This window comes from Antedon mediterranea, chromosome 4, assembly GCF_964355755.1.
Source record: "Antedon mediterranea chromosome 4, ecAntMedi1.1, whole genome shotgun sequence".
Lineage (NCBI taxonomy): Eukaryota > Metazoa > Echinodermata > Crinoidea > Comatulida > Antedonidae > Antedon > Antedon mediterranea.
Genome location: NC_092673.1, coordinates 27,596,923 through 27,620,804, shown reverse-complemented (window position 1 = coordinate 27,620,804; position 23,882 = coordinate 27,596,923). Strand labels below are relative to the sequence as shown.

The 23,882-nt window shown below is 35.9% G+C and overlaps 2 protein-coding genes across 2 annotated transcripts; one reads left to right on the top strand and one right to left on the bottom strand.

Annotated features, from left to right (window-relative positions):
- The first annotated feature begins 1,378 nt into the window (after nucleotides 1-1,378).
- On the top strand, nucleotides 1,379-15,498 carry LOC140047106 (uncharacterized). Its single transcript, XM_072091924.1, has 4 exons — nucleotides 1,379-1,426; nucleotides 6,810-6,898; nucleotides 7,591-14,387; nucleotides 14,588-15,498. The coding sequence occupies exons 2-4, from the start codon at nucleotides 6,844-6,846 to the stop codon at nucleotides 14,936-14,938; spliced, it is 7,203 nt and encodes a 2,400-aa protein (XP_071948025.1). The 5' UTR covers nucleotides 1,379-1,426; nucleotides 6,810-6,843; the 3' UTR covers nucleotides 14,939-15,498.
- A 2,034-nt stretch (nucleotides 15,499-17,532) lies between these two features.
- Nucleotides 17,533-23,479, bottom strand: LOC140046216 (flavin-containing monooxygenase 5-like). Its single transcript, XM_072090782.1, has 6 exons — nucleotides 23,361-23,479; nucleotides 22,196-22,654; nucleotides 20,698-20,753; nucleotides 19,910-20,300; nucleotides 19,199-19,434; nucleotides 17,533-18,996 (listed from the first exon to the last, which is right to left on the bottom strand). Exons 1-6 carry the CDS (start codon nucleotides 23,473-23,475, stop codon nucleotides 18,679-18,681), a joined length of 1,575 nt encoding a protein of 524 aa, XP_071946883.1. The 5' UTR covers nucleotides 23,476-23,479; the 3' UTR covers nucleotides 17,533-18,678.
- Nucleotides 23,480-23,882: the final 403 nt, after the last annotated feature.

The window sequence follows — 23,882 nt, the reverse complement described above, 5'->3', positions numbered from 1 at the left end:
AATAATATACATTATTATAACTAAAATACTGTCTTTGGGGGCTTCTACTCATTTTATTCGCTCATTTGGCTGGTATAATTCTGGGGAATTATTTTGCCCCCAAATTCCACAACTTACCTAACGGATGTCACTTACATCCTTACCGATATACTTAATAACAACCATTTGATTTACTGGCTCCTGTGACAACACACTGGCCCAGGGCCTGTTTCTGCTGCATAGAAAATAACCGGTTAAAATCGGTGTGAATAAATTAAAATCAGTGTGAATAAATTAACTCCATTTTCTTGGCAGCAGAAACAGGACACATTTGTGGTAACCGGTTAAAAGGCAGCGCAAAATAACCGGTTAAAAACACCAATTTAAATCGTTGTTAGAACGCCGTTTAACCGGTTATCGCTGAGCAATTCTTAGCTGCAACACGAAATAACGGTTATTTGATTGACAGTTGTGACCCCGGGTCAGATACCGTCGCATACGATGTGTGTTTTCCTCGTGGTTTTGACAGTCGAACGAAGAAGTGAACATGTATGTGGATGAATGAAATCACAAGATATGTTATTCAGTTGTGGGGGGAGAGAAAGTACGGGGGAGAGAAAGTACGGGGAAGGATGGCAGGGAATAGAAAAGAATCACAGATAATAAATAAGAGCATTTTTGCGAAAGTAAAAGAGGAGTTTGGGGTGGAGTTCCGGGGACTACCCAAGCTAAGCAATTTGAGGCGTTAGTACACGCTCGCGAAGGGTATGGATGGTCTCCTATATAAACACCAAAACGGAAACAAAAGGAACTCAGAATGTTGCAAATACCTACCAAACGATAATAGATAATGGTTAATTAATTATGAAAACCCAAATTTTATAGCAAAAATCATCCGAATTTATGTTATAAACGATGAATTTAGCAACAAAAACTTAATCCAAACGAGCGTATTTATGGCATGCCCTTAGTGCCTTTAATAGGAGAACAATGAACATTCTTACTTTGATCGTTTTACATAATATAATTTTTTCCTTTCATACAGCGATGTCATATGAGTGGTAGCCCCCAAGAGGCCACAATGTAGTTTATTATTAAGCTTTAGTAGTTTTTAGCATTGCTTGTACAGTATCAGTAGAAATAAATATTTTGTATTGTTAAATATGGATACTCTGAATAAACTTGGAAGCTTAACCTATTTGTGTTGTGTGTAAATTTAACTAGACGGATATGCTAATAGATACGGTACGGTAATAGTTATTTTTTGTACCAGGAAATTTCACAAAATAATACATGTTATTCTAACATTGAATAAGCGGGCTAAAATTTGAAAGTATAATTGCGACGGAGGTCCTTAAATACTTAGCGTTGTTGGAGGATAATCGCATACCTACCTCAAGTTTTGCTTGTGCTACACCATTGGTACGTCCCACAGTATTTTATTCCGGTAAGCCAGTCTTAATTTCTGAAATACTTTACTATATATAATTCAAATTGTTAGTTTTTGTTTGCTTAAAACAAATGTCATAACTAGTCAGTCGCAATTTCTGAAATATTTTACTATTACTAAAATTGTTTATTGTTTGCTTTTTAAAAAATGTCATAGTCAGTGGCAATTTCTTAAATTTAATTTACTAATATAATCATTTAAGTTGTTTGCTTTTGAAAAATTATCTTAACATTTCCCTTAATTCTATTTGATTTATTGTAAATATTTTATTGACTGGTATAAAATTTAAAACACAATATTGCCATGAACAATGTTTTTGGGTATAAATTGTTTTTTTCACTCATGAATGGACCCAATGGAAATAAGCTTATAGCTTTTTGGGCTATCCTGGAAAATCTATTATAAATGTATTTATTTGTAATGTCAGTAATTTATGTTACCACTTATGTATTTTTTATTGACTGGTATACAATTTAAAACACAATATTGCCATGAACAATGTTTTTGGGTATAAATTGTTTTTTCACTCATGTCCAGGGCTCGAAATTTACCCTTCGATATAGTAGTTTTTCATACCGTAAGTAGTTAAAAACTAGTTAATGTTTTCTTAGTTATATTTTGTTTATAGCTACTTTTAGTCTAGTACTATTAAGTACTTGATGCCTGCAAATTAATTGAAAAATCAATTAATTGTTAACAAATTTGCTTGCTTGCTTTTTTTTTGCTTGAGTTTGATTTTGAACTAAATGTTTTCTAGTAGGAAAAAAGTTAATTTCTATCCATGTGCCTGGATGCAGTAGTAGTAGTGTAAATAGTATTTGATAAAAACCGATAATACAACTAAAGCTAGGCCTATTTCAAATCAATTAATGATTTTCAGTTATTGTTTTTGCTTGAGTTTGATTTTGAACTAAATGTTTTCTAGTAGAAAAAAAGAGTTAATTTCTATCCATGTGCCTGAATACAAGTAGTAGTGTAAATAGATTTTGAACATAATACAACTAAAGCTAGGCTTTAATTAATGATTTTCAATTATTGTATCAAATGCATGTTCGTATCATCTCTCACAAATATGAAAAATGAAAATTAATAAATAAGACTTCGTTTAGGCCATCTTGTTTTAACAAAGTTAATCACTTCGGTAGTAAAAAACCTTAACAAATAATGTTTTCACTTATATAAAGTGACAAAATAAACGATAAAATTCAACTAAAAACCCATTGACTGGAAACCAATTTGACTATATTTTTGCTTTAGGGAAATCAAAGGAGACGTCATTAATAATTAAGTGAACCAAATAATATATGTTTTAACACACCGACCAACCCCCAAACAAAAGTAATTCTAAGAAATCTGTTAAATTGAATTTCTGTTCAACCAAATAATTTTAAGTTAATTAAGTCTTTTTAATTAACTTATTTTAAATATTATTGTTGGAACTAGAAAAGTCAGATATTGATATCTGAGTTTTCTAGATCTAGAGAAAACTCAGATATCTGACTTTTTTTAGATCTAGAAAAGTCAGATATATCTGAGATCTGAGCTGAGTTTTCTAGACACCCATTATTGTTGTTGTTACATTAAAGGCAAAACATTTCTATTGATCATACATTCCAATAATTATCGATCTATAGTTTCCCCTATGTTTCATAATTTTTGGGATTTTATTTGTGTTACACGAGCTTGTTGAAAATAAGCACTTTCTTATCAGTGGGGGAATAGTTCAAATTACACAGTAAAATCTCTATTCTTTTGTACACAAAGTTTGTAAATAGAGAGGCATTTTAAAAAGCTACGAAAAATAAACAGTGTGGTAAAAAATTTTAGCAGATGACTAAGTATAGGTAATATAACTTGAATATTACATTTCTGGAATTTTTATTCAACTTCAAATTTTTATTTTCATGCTATAGCAAAAATTATTCACCGTATATCCACCATCTTTTTTCACCTTCTAGGGAGTCACAAGACATGTTATTACATTAAGTTAACTACCTAACTACTGAAAAAAGGTCTTCCTGGTTTTTATGGAATAATTTTGCAAAATGTTGTATTTGGCCATATTAAGGGAAATTCATGTTTTTTCGTCTTGATTTCTGTTACAAATATTTGATTTATGTACAATTAACCAAATATTATATTTAAAATTCATGCCTGTACCTGAGCTTTAAAGTATTGAATACAATACTTTGTAACATTTATATTTAGATTATAAAAGGATCCCAATGGAAATAAGCTTATAGCTTTTTGGGCTATCCTGGAAAATCTATTATAAATGTATTTATTTGTAATGTCAGTAATTTATGTTACCACTTATGTCTTGTTTATGATGATTTTCCTAATAAATTCAAATCAAATCACACCCCTACTACTTGGAGATAACTCGAGCGGCACATTAATTTATAAAATAATAATGAAATCATTTGTTTAATGGGTCAGCAAAGTATAGCATATAGAGGACCTAAGCTATGGAATCAACTTATAAGAAATAATATAAGAGAGAGTAAAAATATATCAATATTTAAAAAACTATTACTAACTAAATGCATTAATAGTTATAAAGAAACAGCATATCTTTGCGAAAACAACATTTGTAAAATATGTCTAACATTAACTTAATTAATTACATTTTCGTATATATTCTGAGACTGTGAAGTATATATATATATATATATATATATATAAACAAATCAGGCACAGAACATTAATTCTAAACCGCCCGGTGATATACTGAAATTTAATTAATTAATTTGAAACGATAAAGATGAGGAAATATGTGAGAATGAGAAAAAGTCGCCCCAACCGAGACTCGAACTCGGACCGCCTGCTTGATATGCAGATGTCCTAACCATTAGACCACTGGGACTTTCATGGTATTGTTCGAACTCGATTGGATAGCGACTCTTTAACATTCTCGGCGTGGTACGGCGGAACAGCACTAGTCCTCAGTTGTACGCACGCGCACCAGAGATCAAATTGATACGCCCTCATCTTACAGTATTTTTATTCACGAGGCGGGATCTCAGAAGAGATACTTTTATATATATAGGCCTAAACAAATCAGGCACAGAACATTAATTCTAAACCGCCCGGTGATATACTGAAATTTAATTAATTAATTTGAAACGATAAAGATGAGGAAATCTGTGAGAATGAGAAAAAGTCGCCCCAACCGAGACTCGAATTCGGACCGCCTGCTTGATATGCAGATGTCCTAACCATTAGACCACTGGGGCTTTCATGGTATTGTTCGAACTTGATTGGATAGCGACTCTCTAACATTCTCGGCGTGGTACGGCGGAACAGCACTAGTCCTCAGTTGTACGGACGCGCACCAGTATATATTATATTATAGTACGTTGTATTTTCGTTCATTTATTTACTACATGAAAACATTTTTGTAATATATTTGTAAATTTATATTTTAAGTTAGGGTGCCACAGATTAAAAGCTTTGCTTGCTTGTGGTTACCCTGTTTTTCACACTTTATTGTACTTAATTTTTTATTTATATTTTTATGAATGTTGTGTGAAAAAATAAAAGAATCAATCAATCAATCAATCATCTAGGTAAGAAAAATAAGAAAAAAATAAGCAAATATTTACTATACAAGCAACCAATTGATTTGTATTAGTAATGATTACCATTTTATGTTCAGAATTCTCTAAAATGATGATTTCATTTGACTACATGATAGGTATATAGATATACCATAAGTAAACAAGTATACACATTGAACGATTGTTTACTAGTAAAACCAGCAACTAAGGAATTAATTAATTAATCAATTAGTACCGAACAGGCAATATACTTAATCATATTATTCTAGGATTTATTTATAGTGTATAGGATTGTTATATTATGTATAATGCAAATGTACACAGGTAAAAATAAGTATGTAAATATACATAACTAAGTATGTATAATAGATGTGCTGGTAGTCATAACTGTTGTTTTAAGTACGCAAAATGAACCACACAAAACAAGAAACGTCTTAACTTCTGACAGTTTGCATATGCTGGTACGGTAGTACCGTAATTAATAAAGTAATAACCTTTTATAGGCTACCTAAGTTATTTTTTATTTTTATATTTTATTTATTCGACTTCTCACTAACTCAGTTAGTGAAGGATCGGGACCAACAGGTGGTAAACACCTCTAAAACGGTCCAGTCCCAATTTGCACGGTGGCTGTGTGTGACAGTGGCTGTGTTTGTGTGGACTAGTACACCGGGGTAACCCCCTACTCGTCTCGAAAGATGTACTAGGTTCTTTAAAGTGCGCATGAGCTATGTGTACACTGGACCTACGGTTTATAGTCCTTATCCGAGAAGACTCGTTCTACCACCAGAACCATGGAGTGAGTGGAGCCTCGAACCCTTGCCGATGTTATGGCTACGTAATTACGGTTCCACTGTCTTAACCGCTCGGCCACTCACTCGCCACTTTAACGAATATGTTGTCAAAATTGACAAAACTATACGAACTATTTTGCCTAACGATATATAATGACTGAACATAATTTTATTCTATAAATAGCACAACATTAAATAATTACATAATGAAATGACGTATGTGTGTATAAAGCATATTTATCACTGCGCAACGTAATGTGTTCACCAATCACAAATGACAGTCACAATAACCACGCCGTGATTGGTCAAATTACTTACAGTGGGCTTAAGCCCTTGCGTGGGAGCAACTAATTGACAACGTAAGCAAACATAAATCTACGCCAATTATTAATTTCAGTATCTAATACCTATAATTTATGTCAAATACTAATTTTTATTTTTTTTTCTGAAACAACTATCTATACAGCCCATACTGTATATATTATTTATTTATTTTAACTAATGAATTAATATATTGAATCAAATACTTCCATAATCAAAAACAAATATTTAGGCTATATCGTAGATAAATTTAAATTTATGGTTATGAATAATTTAATTGCATTCTTAGTGGTAAATTATTTGAATAATGTGAAATGTTCATTATTATAAAGTTGTATGCTTCCGGTCTCTTAATTCTCTTCGTTATGCATTATCAATGTAAAGTTTAAAACTATTATTGAACAATTAATAAACCTTTCAGTTATTATACTGCATCCAATGCACCCAATTCTCAGTACTGTATCTCCACATATGACATGTATCTGTATCTAAATAGTCCTGTATCATAGGCAAATTCCATGAAACAGTAAGCTCATGTGATGGCTGTATCATGGAAGGTTACAGGAGCCACGTGTAAAAAAAGATACTCCAGCACGGAATTTGCCGTTAGATACAGTAATGATTACTTATTTTATTCTATCTTTTTTTTTTCTACAAAAGCATATAGGCATAATAGTGTAAAATATAAAATGTTTTTTTTTAAAGATTGTAAAGAAGTAACAACTAACAACAAAATAACATGGATATTGGAAATGGAAACGATTACTTTCGCCCAGTCGCCATTGTTGGCATGGGTAAGTTACAGATATTTTATTACTAATTTATAGAACTCCTATTTAGAGGGCATCTACTCGTTAATATTGGTTCCCAAAACGCAACGACTAGGCATAACCAAGTAAGTTGACCAATCACATGCGACAGTTCGGGTGATCCATCGCGTCGTGATTGGTCAAATTACTTTACCAAGTGGGAACCAAGCTTTAGAAAAATTACTTTTTATACAATAATTCTTTTTAAAAATAAATAAGCAAGTACTAATACAAATGTTTTTGTTAGTTCTGTCTACACTATCAAACTTTATGTGACATAAAATGTGATGTGCTTATATATGGGCATATTACACTTTTTGTCAATCTAGTTTGATAGTGTAGACAGAGCTTTAGGAATATTAAACCAAATCGTCGTCTATAGAACATTAAGTGATTTTACAGTTACAAATTATGTTGTGCCTATTTCAATTTAATTCATTTATTTCGTTCAAGAACTCTGGCTTGTATACCCATACCTTACTTATCTGTCAATCCAATATTTGTCGACACTGGCTTAGATACTGTATAACTTACATGAATAATTTTGTATTTCCTTCTAATTTGCGCCAACCAGCATTTGCTATAATGAATATATGCAATAAACTGAACTATAATTAACAACGGATTCTTAACTGTAAACAGCATTTTAAATGTTTTAAATATTGAATCTACTACAGGATGTAGAATGCCTGGCGGTGTGACATCACCAGATGACTTCTGGGAGGTCCTTCGAAATGGCAGAGATTGCGTAACTGAGATCCCATCTGACCGTTGGTCACTCGACACCTTCCACGATAGTGACCAAACCAAACAAGGCAAGATGGTGTGCAGGCGAAGTGCATTCATCGATGGAATTGACCAGTTCGATAACACATTCTTCAAGATTTCACCAAAAGAGGCATCATCGATGGATCCCCAGCAGAGAATTTTACTAGAGGTTACCCACGAAGCCTTTGAAGATGCCGGAATTGTTCCCGATGAATTGAAGTCTACGTGTGGTGTGTACGTTGGCATTGGACTGATGGACTACAGTATACAGACGTGTCATACTTCAACGATCAACGCCTACATGTTGACGGGTGCTGCACATAGCGTGGCCGCAAACAGGATATCATACGCTTTTAACCTGAAGGGGCCTAGCTTTGCTGTAGACACCGCTTGTGCATCTTCCATGACTGCTATGCAGCTCGCCTGCTCCGCTCTTCAAAGGAAGGAATGTGATGTTGCCGTACTTGCTGGTGCCAATGCTTTAATTATTCCAGAAACATCTGTTGCCTTCAGTGCACTTGGCGTACTTTCACCAGATGGAAAAAGCTGTCCATTTTCTGCCTCAGCCAAAGGTTACGTGAGAGGGGAAGGATGGGGTACTATGATTCTTAAACCCTTAGACCAAGCACTTAAAGATAATGATCACGTCTATGCTTCTATCGTCGGAATATCAATTGCCGCCAACGGTTACAGTCAGAGTCTTACTATGCCCTCGATGGTAGCACAACAACACACGATGGAAAAAACATACAAACGATTTGGTATCAACATGGCTGATGTGAATTACCTTGAAGCTCATGGTACTGGTACACCAGTTGGAGACCCAATTGAAGCAGAAGCTATCGGAAGAGCATTCAGTTCTCATCGTAAAGAGCCTCTGAGGATTGGATCCGTCAAGGGAAACTTTGGTCACAGTGAATGTGCTGCAGGAGCTGTTGCTACAATAAAAGCAGCACTGATGCTAAACAAAGGATCATTAGTACCAAACATCAACTACACAACAGCAAATCCACACATTCATTTAGACGACTGGAAGCTGAAAGTACAGACTGAGGTTGAACCACTCCCACGTACAGGGAAGAGAATAATTGGTGTTAACAGTTTTGGCTTTGCTGGAGCATTGGCTCATGCTATTCTACAGGAAGCACCAGAGACAGAAGATAAAGCTGCACAAGAACCAGTTGGGTGGTCGTTTGGTAATGACAAGACCAAGGGCAAACCTGTGTTAGTCCCACTATCTGGAAAGTCATCTAAAGCACTAGAAGATGTAGCAACAAAATGGATGGAATTTGAAACATCTGAAGACGCCACACACGCCATCGGTTGGCAATCAACTCGCAGAAAGCACCACGAAAACCGACTTGCTGTCATCGCATCTTCAGGAGAGGAATTCAGAGAAAGACTGACAAAGTTCACCACAAATGAAAACGGAGAGGGAATATGGTCTGGAACAACATATAACCCATCACATAAAGTTTGCTTCGTTTTCCCAGGACAAGGACAGCAATGGGTGAATATGGGAAGACAACTCTACAAAACAGAACCAACATTCCGAAACGTTATCAACACCTGCGATGACATATTCTGTAAAGTTAGCGGATGGTCGCTGGTCAAATCTAAGGGATTGTTCAATGGTAACACAGGTGCAAATATGGTCAACGAGGAAAATATCAACGATATGGAAATTAGCCAGCCTGCTATATGCTTCCTGCAGATAGGTTTATATGAATTATGGCGCAGTTGGGGATTGAAACCTGATGTAGTTGTTGGACACAGTCTTGGAGAAGTTGCTGCTGCATACGCCAGTGGAGGATTAACCTTAGAAGAAACTGTCAAAGTCATCTATTACAGAAGCAAAAATCAAGCACGTCTCAAGGGTGCAGGTAGCATGGTTGCCGTTCGCTTAACAACAGCTGAAGCAGAAGAGGTTTGCTCAAAATACAACGATTTGTACATAGCTGCTGAAAACGCACCTGGTTCACTAACACTGGCAGGATCTGAAGAAAGTATATTAGCTGTAGTCAATGATAAGAACATCAAAGCTAAACAACTCCGTGTGCAATGTGCTTTCCACACACCTTACATGGATCCTATGGAGAAGCCATACCGTGCCTCGATGAGAGGAGCTGTTATCACACCAGCAGGAACCCGCAACGTCAAATTCTATTCTACTTTGACTGGTGAAATCTATGATGGTGATTTTGGTACCGAGTACTGGTGGAAAAACATCAGAAGCACTGTCAAGTTTGAGTCTGCTCTTAAGAATGTTATTCAAGATGTTGATGCCAATGTCTTCATTGAATGTGCTGCTTCTAATACACTCATTTCTTCCGTCAAACAAACCGCAAAAGATCAAGGGAAAACTGATATCGTTACGGTAGCAACAGGAAAACGAAACGATGATGACAGAATGGCTGCACTTAACGCACTTGGGCAACTATACATCAATGGAGTAACCTTGGATTGGAATAATATCACCAACGGCGATGGTAAATGGGTGGATGTACCAAAATACCCATGGCAACACTCATCATTCTGGAAAGAACCAGAACATACCTACAAGAAGCGTCTTGGTATTGATGACCCAACATACAGAGGTCAACTTGGCAAACTATCTCTTAACTCATTCCCATTCCTTGCTGATCACGTAGTGAAAGATAAGGTAGTCTTCCCGGCCGCCGGTTATGTAGAGTATGCGCTACAGTCATTCTTCAAAGCAGATGAGTGCCCAAATCTGGATAATGTATCATTTAAACGTGTGTGCACATGGAACGATTCAAGCGTTGATGGATCACCTTACATTGAGTTGAACTGTACCAAGGCTGGCAACCGTGTTGAGATTTCATCCGATAAACTTATCTTCAGTGAAAGTGTAATCCCACGATCCATTACAGAGACAAAAGTGGAACCTTTCGACATAGATGCCGTTTCAGCTAGATGTTCTCAGCGTCAAGATAAGGACGAATTTTATAGCAGCTTTACATCACTTGGTCTTAACTATGGCCCCTCTTTCCAGGTTGTTTCTGACGTTTGCGTTGGTGACGGCGAAGTTATTGGAACCTTGATCGCACCAGAAGATAATAAACAACGCATACAAACAGTTCAACTAGATGGATGTTTTCAACTTCTACTACGTGCGGTTGGTGATACAACAACTCTTTACCTGCCCGTTGGAATCAAGAGCATCAGAATGCGAGTGCCTAAACTCCAACCATTCGAAGAGGTTCTTGCATACGCTAAAGTTAATGAATGCGATAGTAAAACGATGACAGGGGATATTACAATTGTTTCAAAAAGTGGAGATGTATTAGTCAACCTTTACGAAGTTGAATTCAAGACAATCGACGGCGTCAAGACCGACGTAAACATCGATGACTGTCTGTATGAAACAGTTTGGCAACCATTTGAATCTTGCATGAACGATACATCAATCCTAAACCAAGTGTTCGACGAAAAGAACCTACAATCACGTTATCCTGATGAAATGAAAAGTATCGCAAAGGTTGAGAAATATGTAGATGATATTAAGAAAGTTTGTACATCGTATATTTGTCATGGATTGAACACCGTTGATCCAAAGCAATATGCTGTTCACCCTCGTTATCTAAATTGCCTGAACAATGTTGCTGCTAACACATCCAATCCATTGTCTTATGAGATGATCCAAAAGAAGCTGAACGAACTCGACGAACAAGTTCCAGAGATGAAACATGAGTTAGGAATGATCAGAGGTCTGGGTGACAACTTTACTACGACATTGGTAAACCCAGGTAGTGCAGTGAAACTTCTCTTCAGACCAGAGTGTCTTCCAAGCTACTTTATTGACTCCATAACTACAAGGCTTTTTTACAAAACCGGAACAGAAGTAATCAACAAAGCTGTTCAAATGGCAGCTGAAAAGAAACAGGTTGTACGAGTCTTAGAGATCGGTGGAAGAATGGGTGGATTGGCACAATACGTCTTGGAACCACTAAAACAACTTGGAGATGACCGTCGTCTTGAGTACATTTTCACTGACCTTAGTGTCACCTTTTTCATGCATGCTGAGAGTACACTTGCTGACTACCCATTTGTTAAATACCAACAACTGGACATTGAAAAAGATCTGGTTGAACAAGGATTTGCACCTGGCACCGTAGACCTTATTGTATGTATGGATACAATTCACTCAGTTGTTGACATCAATGATACACTGTCTCGAGTAAAGGATCTTCTTTGCGATGACGGTTTATTCCTGATGTACGAGGCTACCAACACACACTTCATTTCTGAACTTGTCTTTGGATCTCTTGACCTCTGCTGGGTTTACGATGATTTCAGAACAAGCAACTGCTGGCTCTCGAAGAAGCAATGGGCAGACTGCATGATCGACAACGGATTTGTAGATGTACAAACCGCTACAACATCTGGAGAGTTTTTCCACAGCATGTACCTTGCCAGAAAACCATCCTTCAAAACCGGGCAGATTAAACCCACTCAACAAAAATACACGTTGATATGTGATCGGGAGACAAAACTATCAAAGGCCATCCAGAAAACATCTAGTTGTACATCCGAATCATTAGCCACTGTCATGAAACGTTCGACTGATGAACCTCAAGAGATTGTTTATGTATGGAGTGAGTCTGATAGCAACTGCCACTCACTTCTCAAATTCCTTCAACACATTGATGAAAATCCAGCAAGTTTCAGCAGAGTTTGGCTTGTAACAGCAGGAGGAAACAAAGACAGTGTTAACGTTGAGGCTAGTAAAGCTGTTGGCTTGTTTAGAGCAGTCACTAATCAATCTGAAACTCCCATATTCTCTATCGATGCCGATCCAAATAACGCACCACTAGTTCAGGCTGCACTCGTAATGAAGTATATTATTAATAAGCCAGAGGGAGAAAGAGAAATTGTAATCCGTAACGACACATATCTGTACCCAAGACTTGCAAAATTACAGATCAAGAATGATGCTGTTGATGTCAAAACACCATATTGGCAGCTAACACAGGACGGCGGACTCGCGTCTTTGGATGATTTAGGAGTTTCATATACACCTCAATTGCCACCACCAGCAGAGGGTAAAGTAGTAGTCCGTGTCAAGAGTACAGCATTGAACTTTAAGGATGTGATGATGGCACTTGGTATGCTTGAGGAATTGGTATCAGAAGGCGGCAGAAAGTTTGGTCTTGAAATGAGTGGTATTGTTGAGAAGGTTGGAAAAGGAGTGACGCACATTAAAGAAGGTGAAGAGGTTGTTGGATTTGGTGATCATTGCTTTGCCTCACACGTTGTTTGCGATGCTAATCTTGTCGTCGCCAAACCATCAAATCTATCATGGGATGAAAGTGCTGGTATCGCCATCGTGTTTGCTACCTCGTATCACAGCCTCGTTGAGCGTGCTAATCTACAAGAAGGTGAAACAGTCTTAATACATTCAGCTTGTGGAGGTGTTGGATTGAGTGCTATTCAAGTTGCAAAGATGGTTGGTGCAAAGATAATGTGTACAGCCGGAACTCAAAAGAAACGCCAATATCTCAAAGAAAAACATGACATTCAATATGTCTCGGATTCACGATCAGATGCATTCTATGATGACGTAATGAAGTGGACAGATGGAAAGGGTGTCGATGTTGTGTTGAATTCTCTTGGTGGTGATCTGCTGACTAAGGGTATCAAGTGCCTTGCTCCTGGTGGTCGTTTCTGTGAAATTGGTAAACGTGACATATTGAAGAATGCGGATCTTGAGATGCAACTTCTTCTTGAGAATAAATCATTCCTCTCTTGTCAAATCGATTTCATGCTGGATCTTCAAAAACCAAAAGCAAGAATTCTTTTACAGAAAGTATCTAAACTATTTGAAAATAACTCCTTGAAACCGGTTACATTTGAAGTGTCATCTATTGAAAATTACCCAGAAGTAATTGCCAGAACAGCCAAAGGCTCACATATTGGAAAGATGATTTTCAACATCCCAGAAAACATGCAACCTCCCAGAGTAAACAAATCTTCTACAATCTTCAAGGACAATGCAACTTACATCATCACTGGCGGATTTGGTGGAATTGGTCTTGCAATGTGCCGCTGGATGGCAGACAAAGGTGCTAAGCATCTTGCAATTGTGTCTCGTCGTGGATGTCGCAACGCAGCTGGACGACGGGCCGTTCAGTACCTTCAAAAGAAAGGAGTCACAGTATACCAATTCGCAGCTGATGTTAGTAAATCAGAGCACATTAAAAAAATGTTTGAAGATCTAAAAGTGAAAAGAGCTCCAGCCATTAAAGGTGTATTACATTTAGCCGGATACATCGCCGATGAGTCACTTCAATCTCTTACATACGAAGAAACCGATAAAATTCTTGATTCAAAAGCAACCAGTGCCAAGCTTCTGGATGCTTACACTAAAGACTGCGACTTAGATGTATTCTTCACTTTATCATCTGTAACAGCTACATGGGGTCATGCATCTCAACCAATGTACATTACAGCAAACACATACCTTGATTCACTCGCTGAAAAACGAAGAGTTAGCGGTCTGCCTGCAATCAGTGCTCAGATTGGACCCGTTAGAGGTGCAGGATTTCTCGAAAACCGAGCTGAGGTCACACACAGTCTGGCATTAAAGGGACATCACTCTCTTCATATCGACGAATATCTAGAAGTATTTGGATCACTTTTCCAATCAACAAGTTCTCCAGCTGTCGTCTGCCTTGCCAATCAGGTAAGTTATATTAATCCACTATTACAGCTTTTTTAAATAATTTATGATAGAAAATAATCACAGCGTTTTGATGATAGTCTACTGTACGTTATTATGCCGACTTTTAAATTTCTCCTTTAACATTCCTTTTCATTTATAAAATGTTCATATTTTGTCTGTATGCCTAATCGTAATTTATGTCTTTTTTTCTGTAATTGTAGGATTGGGGAGCAACACAAATGTTCAGCTACAAAGAAAACATGAAGTACAAACACATGGCTGCTAGCGACAACATTTCAAAGACCGACTGTACACTAAGCTTAGAAGATGTAGAACAGCGCGTTAAGCAGAAATTGGGTGCGTTGTTGTGCGTCGACGCGGGAACTATTGACATCAACCAGCCCATGATCAACTACGGAGTCGACTCACTGATGGCAGTCGAAATGGTTACATGGGCTAGTAAAGAATTAAATGTTGTTGTTTCACAACTTGATATCTTAGGAGGTATAACCACTAAGCTTTTGCTAGAAAAGTCTTTAAACAATGAAACGGTGTTGCCACTACCACAGTAAGTTAGCTAAAAAAACATTAATGGTGTTTAAAAAACACATAGTCTAAATAAACAACACAAAACGAAGAGAACTGGTGAAAATTGCGAAGTAGTACCGAATGATTGCGGTATAATTTACTAAAATGTAAAAATGTTGTTTAATCATACATGAAAATGTTTAGAAATGGTATGAAATTTCGGTAAAATGAATCCAAGAGAGACGCTCTAAACAGTTATAAAGTGACTAAAAAATGTTTGTGATTCAATGCAAGTAAGGGTTAGTTGCAACCAGGTAAGTTGTTGGTTACTCAGCCAGCAAAGTTAGCGTTAATATTCGTCAATTAAGCCAACTTAGCGGGTAACTTAACTAAGGCTAAGCCATTAACTATGCTTATCATACACAAACTCTAGATAATGTACATGATAATGCATGCATGTGTTTAGTATTGTGTTTTGTAATCAAATTAGATTTTAGGAAGGGTTAAAGCATGAATATACTATTTATTATTAAAGGTAAATTATATAATTAATATTTATTTATTAACAATGTTTAGTTGTTGAGAGTTAAAATAAAAATACAAATGACCGAAAAGAAATGCTTCGTTTTTTAGTGTATCCACTGTTTTTTGTTGTTTTTTTTTTCAAAAACTTTAATTTTTTTTCTCCTTTTATCAAAAAAAAAACATTACACTTAACAGAACGAAACAAAAAGAAAAACCAAAGACGTTTGAGGACGTCACATTATCTCAATCGTCATTCTCTTTTTTCATTATCTCTTTCAATGTTTGATATACCACAAATCCTCATCATAATCATTTCTTAAGTTAAACCAGGCTATAATAACCCCTTGTCAGTAACGATTACCAAGTTTTGCATTTTCAACTCTTATTCCTTAATTTAGTTTACAATACTTTTTTGATATGGACTGTACATTATACTTATTTCTATTTTTTGCAATATTATTCTCCACAGTTTCTGTAAAAAGTACCCAGTCCTTAACGTGATTGAAGTTAAGAGGACTTTTATAAATCTTGCACTTATATATATATATATATATCTCTTAGTAAGAAGTAAAAAACATGTTAATAAAATTGTAAATTTGTATTCAAAAATACCAAAGCATATGTCTATATAATCTATTTTAAAACGGATGTCTAATTTCCTGAACCAATCAAACACATCGTCCCACAATTTAGAAGTTTTCTCGCAAGACCATATTAGATATTCTACTGTTTTTTTTGTTAACTGTTTATTATAAAATACATGTGTACAATTATATTAATAATAGCTCCAGTTACAATGGACACATTATATTAGTATTACACATTTTAATGTGACAGGTTAGGCCTACATTTTAATTAAAAACGCAAATAAATAATTGTATATCTTATATTATTGTAACGGTGGTATTTTAGTGTATCCGTTACTATATCATATAGTCTCAGCGGCAGGATTTCACACAGTCACAGAATGTACAAACAGTAATTATGGTTTTGTCCAGATACAGTTTTATTTCAATACTAAATACAATACAGTCTGTTCTGGCTATATCACATACGTTTTCTTCTCTATTTATAAACGTTTTATTCTATCAAGCTCTCTTTTCTTTCTCTTCTTTTTCTTACCAGTATACATTCATATTTAAGGAATGGTCCTAATTAATATGCATGTACTGGGAAGGGACTATTTAGTAAAGGGAACATTCCATGATGATGAGGAAACAGTAATTGATTAAGGATGTGGGTTATAGGATAGTGAACAAAGAGTACCTAGGGATAGGAAGAAACCACTAGGAATGTTAATAGATGGAGTAGGGAGAAATAGTGAAAAGGGGTTGTTGACCTGATGGTCAGAGTGTTACATTATCTTATATAAATAATCCCAATCATGATCTTCGTATGAATTCTTGAAAGTATATCGGGCATACAGTACCATCCATAGACTTGCTCTAAGTCTGTAGTTATTTCGAGGCTTTTCGATGTTTGTCTGAACCTGAAATCGGGCCCGAAATACAGTTTGAATCTCAAAATAGTAGGCCTATACGTATGAAACGCCATGTGCCAAAATATTTATCTTCTTACTAATATTAAGTCACAACTATTGCGGCATACAACAAAGATGGGATTGTCCATATCAAAGCGCACACGATAATACAGCGTTTAACTGTGACGATAAAGTCATAATTAAATGGTGCCCATACAAGAGCGATGGCTCGGTCAATGGCAATAGAGCCTAGCGTTAGAACAGACGTGGTTCCTATGCCGCATTAAAGCGTTTGTAACCCTAATTTATCGTGTTGAAATGCGTACATTTGCGAATTCATACGCATAAAAGTAAGACGAACAGATTTTGTCAGACAATGCTAACGAACAAATAAAAATATTTTGTTTTTTCCATAACCTAAGGGTGCACGCGATTATAACAGCCACAAACACATTTTCAACAGCAACAAATGCCGAATAAAAAACATCAAAAAAGACAATTTCATCAATAGGTGATGCAGGGCCTGTTGATGATCATCTTAATAGTTCTGGTGCCATCTGTAGTCTACCTTTGGGACATCCCATGATTCCATGTTATAGTAAGAGCACATGTACACAACGAATAAAGAACAAGTAAACTAACGATAATTGTAGAGCTTTATTTATAACAAATAAACCAACAAATACAGTGCCTATGCAACTTGAAACATTCATTCTGTCTTCCTTGTATTTAGTCATTCGAGATTTTCTTTCCTCGAAGACTACCGTACATGAAGAACCTTCCGTTACAATTGGAACAATGATAATATAGGTCGTACTAAACTAATTTCAAAAGCAATTTAATAAATTACTTTTAACCTTTTAAGAAATCTAAACAAAATCTGGCAATAGTACATCACCATGACCGTGCTTTTTTTCTAAATTTTTCTGATGGAAAACTATGAAATACAATAACACAATGAAAGTGCACAAAGCGATACACTCTTTAATATAACTATGAATGCATACACTTTGTTTTAATATTGCCATTAATGTAATTTGAGGTAGATAATGTGAAATGGGAATACTCCAATTTAGCAGACTACAGAATTAATATAATTCAGAAGTAATTAATCTGTACCTAATCTCAAATTTCTACTTGCCTAATTGATGTTTGTTTGATGTTTCTTGTGTTTGATGGAAATAAAGAAACCCTCTCTGATCAGATAACCGGATTTACGTGCAAAACATTACAAAGGCATTGTGAATGCTGTTTCATCCAGGTATTGCAGACGCCATATTTAGCCATTATTACGGTAAATACGTTGTGTGGCATTTAGATTTAAGAGTGGTCAGTAGGACGCGACACAAATAATTTGACCACTCACGATGCGATAGATGGTGATACATCGTGTCGTGATTGGTCCAACTACTTGTGTTATGTTGCGCTTACGTCCTAGGAGGACCGAAGCTTAACGGATTGTAAATATTAAATATGAACCCGTCACGTGAAACGTGCATTTAAAGTACTTAACGCTCTGAATTGGATAAAAACCGATTTCAGTGTCACAGTAAAGTAAAGTTGATCAATATCAATCTATCCATTTTATAAATTTAAAATCCAAAGGTGTTTTTAAAATATGCAGATTATTAATACACAAAGACTGAATGACCATGGAGGTACCTCCATGGAATGACGAACTGTTAACGGTTTTTAGGAATTTGATAATATAAAAATAAACAATTATAGAAATATATAAATTCTGTAGCGTTCCATGTAATAAAAAAGTCTCAATATGTTTTAGAAATTGCTAATATAATATACTATAAACATAATCAAAAAAGAAACGGTGACCACGAGAAGTGGTTTGAATATGGATGCGTGATTTTGCACATCAAGTTGCCTTGTTTTTGTTGGATTTACTGTATTTTCCCATGCATTCATGATAGCTTTTCTCGCCCCAGGCCATTGGTGTGGTCCCTGAAGTCTGTACGACGAAGGGTATGCCGGTCCAAAGAACACCTTAGCAGCAAGCTTTGGGTCGGTCAAAAACAGCGCATAGCTGGGCCTAGCACCAATATCACCGGCTAATTCTTCCTGGTATGGTAAGTGTGAAATCTAAAATAAACGTCATGTATATGATTAATTAATGCCGTAAAAGGAGTAACATTAGCAATATTGTTGAAATAAACTATTTGCAATTGCATCATAACTGTTTATTTTTTTATAAAATTCTCATCTTCAATAGCATGTCACAGTACTGTACAGTAGGCTATATTTTAAACAATATAACTGTATTATAATATATACACCTACTTACAGCTAATTTTAGGAAGCCATGCCTTTTGATAAGAGAATCAATTCGATGTTTGGCATCACGTTGTCGAGTCGGTAACTCTGGAATTCGCAAGTTGCCGGAAAAGACGGAAGTGGCCCAGCGGGCTTGCAGCTCAGCCACCGGTGATGTAGCTCCTCCTAACACACTAATAATGCCGATGAACGCAAGAGTAGGGTACTTAGGAGATAGAATATGCTTATACAGCTCAAACCTAGTGTCTGCAATACAAACAGTAATATACTTATTATAGTGATGCAGTTGCAATAGGTAAGCAAGTAGCTCATGGGGTGGGGAGTAGAGGAGCCTCCTCTCCACTTGTTTCAATCTTCAGACGCATAAATGAACCTAAAAAACTATTACAGTAATTGATGTGATAGTAGCATTATTTTAAATCATTCAATGACTGCTGGCTGTATCATATCAAAAAAGTGGATACTTTAAAAATTGCCAAAACAGCAGTTGTGGTACTCACTAAATAAGCATTACTGTAGACGGTTATGATGTCTATTTTAATTTTTTCATGTTTATGTCTTGTCATAAGGTATTGTTCCTAATGATCAACGATATATTGTTGAAATAAATAAATACAATGTGTCGTGTTCCAAATAGGACAACTGTCTTTAACATTGCACGTGTTACTGTTTATTCAAAAAGTAGGCCTATCCAAAAATACCGGATAATTATTAAAATTACCGTCAAAAATATCAGGATCGAGGAATGGAAAAGTAGTGCGATATCCAGTGGCACAGATTACGATGTCAATGTTGTCAATGTATGTTCCATCTACAAATTTTACACAAGTCTTCGTAAACATCTTAACGTTATCCTTAACTTTAATCGTTCCGTTCATGATCCGATCCGGAAATGTGTCGCACATAATTTTAGATGCAGTAAAAATCGATTTGGTTGATCGGACACCGAGACTGTCAAAGTCTGCTCTAGATTCAAACATTCGTTGGATTACCATTGCTTGTATACATTCCGGTACGTGTAATGTGCCTCGGCTTACTAAGGAGTCGAGCGGTTGTCCCTTAGGACCTCGTCTAGAAAGTAGGTAACAACCGCTACGCATACAGATATATGTCTGAGAAATGACACAGAGAATGAAGCGATTTTAAGGCAGTGAATGCAATATACCACAAACGGTCACATTTTCAACAAAATTATAAAAAATATGATTATTTCCATCGAATTAGGCCTAAGGCCAACTCAGACCGCGTCGTACTACGACGAGGTCTGACAAGCCGTCTTGACTCTTCACTGCTGTTGAATCCAGACGTGGCATGGGTTTTAAGCTTCGAGAGAACTTTAAACATGTTTAATTTTCTGCCGACGAGACGACTCCTCGTCGGGCCTCGTACAACGCTGTCTGAGTTGGCTTTTACGTAACGTTTGCAAAGACAGTACGAGCTATTAGTGCTGAAAATAAGAACACGGTGAGTCACTGTGTTTATATACAATATGAAAAAATTAATACATACCATGTTTGCATAGTAGCTACACTGGGTTGATATATCGCCTGCCGAATGAGACGCACCTACAAATAAATTTAAAAATATCTATATAAAATATTTTAATGCAACGATGAGAATAAAATGACACATACACTGTAGTTCAAACGCAATGCAACTAGAATGAATGTTCATTGGGAAGTCTCCATAATAACTGTAAAGTAAAAGAAAACAAATAAACTTAAGCTCTGTCTACACTATCAAACTAGTTTGTTAAGTTCCTAAATATGGTAGTGATATGCCGGGTGTCACGAAACCTAAGACCCAACACCTAAGATTACAAATACTAAGATATACTACAGCTTAAAAACAATACTTGTTTATCCATACATAATTTTAAACACAGTAGGTTTAATTTATTACCATAAATATAATTTAATACTACCGCAAAACATAGATAAACTCACATTATTTTCGCCCGTTGAGTAAATGTATATTTTTTCTTTACAGCAAACAAACTTGACGGGTTGTTTGTTGGTATATATTTACTCCATTGTGTTGGTTCAGAGGATGTTTTTCTTACGCACCTGCCTTTCTTGTATTTTGACTCCAAATTTGTTGACTAACTTTATCCTGAACACCACACTTTAAAATTAGGACTTATAAGTACTTTCAGAAGGAGAAACACATAACAAATAAATAAATCCTTTAAATTGATGATTTTACAGATGTGTTTCTTTGTATACTGTAATGTAACTCCTCGAGCTCCCCATGCTCAATGTTTTTGTTTCTATGGAGCGCCAAAAGAGCAACAATAATAGTACAAGTATAAAAACAGAAAGAAAACGAAACAAAAAAAAACTTATCATGATTTTTAAATTAAAATTTATTTGCAAGTATTTATTTCTTCGTACTTGCATGATTATACTATTATCATTACAATTTTAATTTTACATTGTTCCATCCACACTGTAGATGGACTCCACAGAGTTTTCAGCCCTCTATATAATGTTTGCTCTTTTGACGTTCCATAGAAACAAAAACATTGAACATGGGGTAGGCCTACTGTACTGTAGGCTAGTCATTTTGTGTGCGAGAAAAACGTCTGTAAAATCATCAATTTAAAAATGTATTTGTTACTTTTTATGTGATTCTTTTTCATGAAAGTGCCAATTCTAAGGTGTGGTATTCAGAATAAATGTTAAAATACAAGGCAGGTGCGAAAGATAAATATTTGTAATCTTAGGTCTTGGGTCTTAACTTTCGTGATCTTAGGTCTTAGGGGTCTTAGCTTTCGTGGTCTTAGGTTTCGTGACACCCGTGATATGCCCAAATACGGTAGTGATATGACAATCATGTCCATATATGGTCACATCACATGTTTTGTCACATAAAGTTTGATAGTGTAGACAGAGCATTACAGTCATCAATATAGTATCTTAAATAATCACTGTGGACGTGGCTGATGACAAAACTGTAATAATTTCATCAGATAAAGACAAGAAATCAAATGTATACCCTAACTTACCAATAACTAAAACATTCTTTCCACTAACTGTCTCTCCTTTTCTAAAAGCGTTGCTGTGCACCACCTGACCTTTAAACTCATCCATTCCGGGAAACGTTGGCATTATTACATTAGAATGAACTCCAGTACAAACCATCACACCATCGAATACCGTCGTGACGGCCTGACCTTCTAGGCTTCTGGTTGTTACATTCCATTGTCCAACTATGGCACTGTCACTTACCGGTTTGACGCCCGTGACGTCTGTGTCAAAACATATGTACTTTTCTAAGTCATAATGTTTAGCGTAATCGCGTAGATATTTAATCACGTGATGAATAAGTAAATATGGCGGATAATCTTCGGGAAATGAGAAGTCGCTGAAACACATCATCTCTTTACTGGTATTGGTTACTAGGTTATCGTACATGGCACTAGCCTCTCCTCTGTTGATATGTTCATCGTAGACCCATACTCCACCTGAAAAAGATGACAAACCAAACCATTACTATTCTGGAAGACAAATAGGAATTTCGTAAAAGCAGCCAGATGTTATTGAACGCATTAATTTTAATAAATACATGAGCACAACCCGCAAAATGTATAAATATGCTACGCTGTACGCCAAGGTAAACGATAATATAATAAACAATTGCACGCTGTTTCCATAATAAAGACACGTTTCTACCTCACCTGTGTTACCCTGCTAGTTGCCCTGACAACACATGGCGGCGTGCAAAGGCAGAATTTTCTTTGACCACACGATATATTATTGCGATTTGCTTTACGAATTTAAACATGCATAAAGCTAAAGGAGATAATGCATAATTGTTCCGATTATGTCTGTACAGTAGAATAAGGTAATTGCAATCATTGTACAGTAGTTTCCTATCATGACATTATTGAGTCGAAATGAAACGTACGCGGTGATACAATCGTGGAATACAGAACAACCAAAACCTAGGCATATATTCATCTTACATGCCAATGATCACAGAGAATAAAACAGTATTTTTTTATTCCTATTGTATGAAATGATCCTTGGACTCGTATTGCATAGCCTACAATTCTTGGCCATAAGTAAAGCTTTGACATCCGGATAAGCACCCCTCCCTGACTGAGTAGGCCTAATCTAGACAGCCCACTATCAAAATAGGTATCAAAACGTATGATACGGCAAGCTTACCAATGGACGATTGCTTCTCAAAACAGCACGGTTTAAAGCCCATTTCTAGGCATGATTTAATGGCTACAAGACCGCTTATTCCAGCCCCTATCACGACTATACGCTTCTCACCCATTTTGTGATCTTTAAACTAACAACGCACACCGGTGAATATTTATTATATTTAAAAAATCAGTCAACCGTGAACATGACTTCAGGTGTACCGTGTTGATAATTTAAATAACATACTGTAATAAAACAATACTGCGCATGCCTTCGATACTATTGCTTTTGAAATATAGCGCGCGGCAAAGCTACAGAATTACTTTAGATATATTTATATAATTAATTAAATTTGTTGTATATTCTGTATATTTTATATTCATTTTTAACTTGTATTAAGTTGTATGTTACAGGGGTTGCGGACACAAATGTGTTATGGCGCTCTGTTGCTGTCGCAACCCCTGGACCGCTTGTTGTCGAATAAAGAAATGAAAAATGAAATGAAATATTCCTTTCAGTGATACTTACAATGGGGAGGAC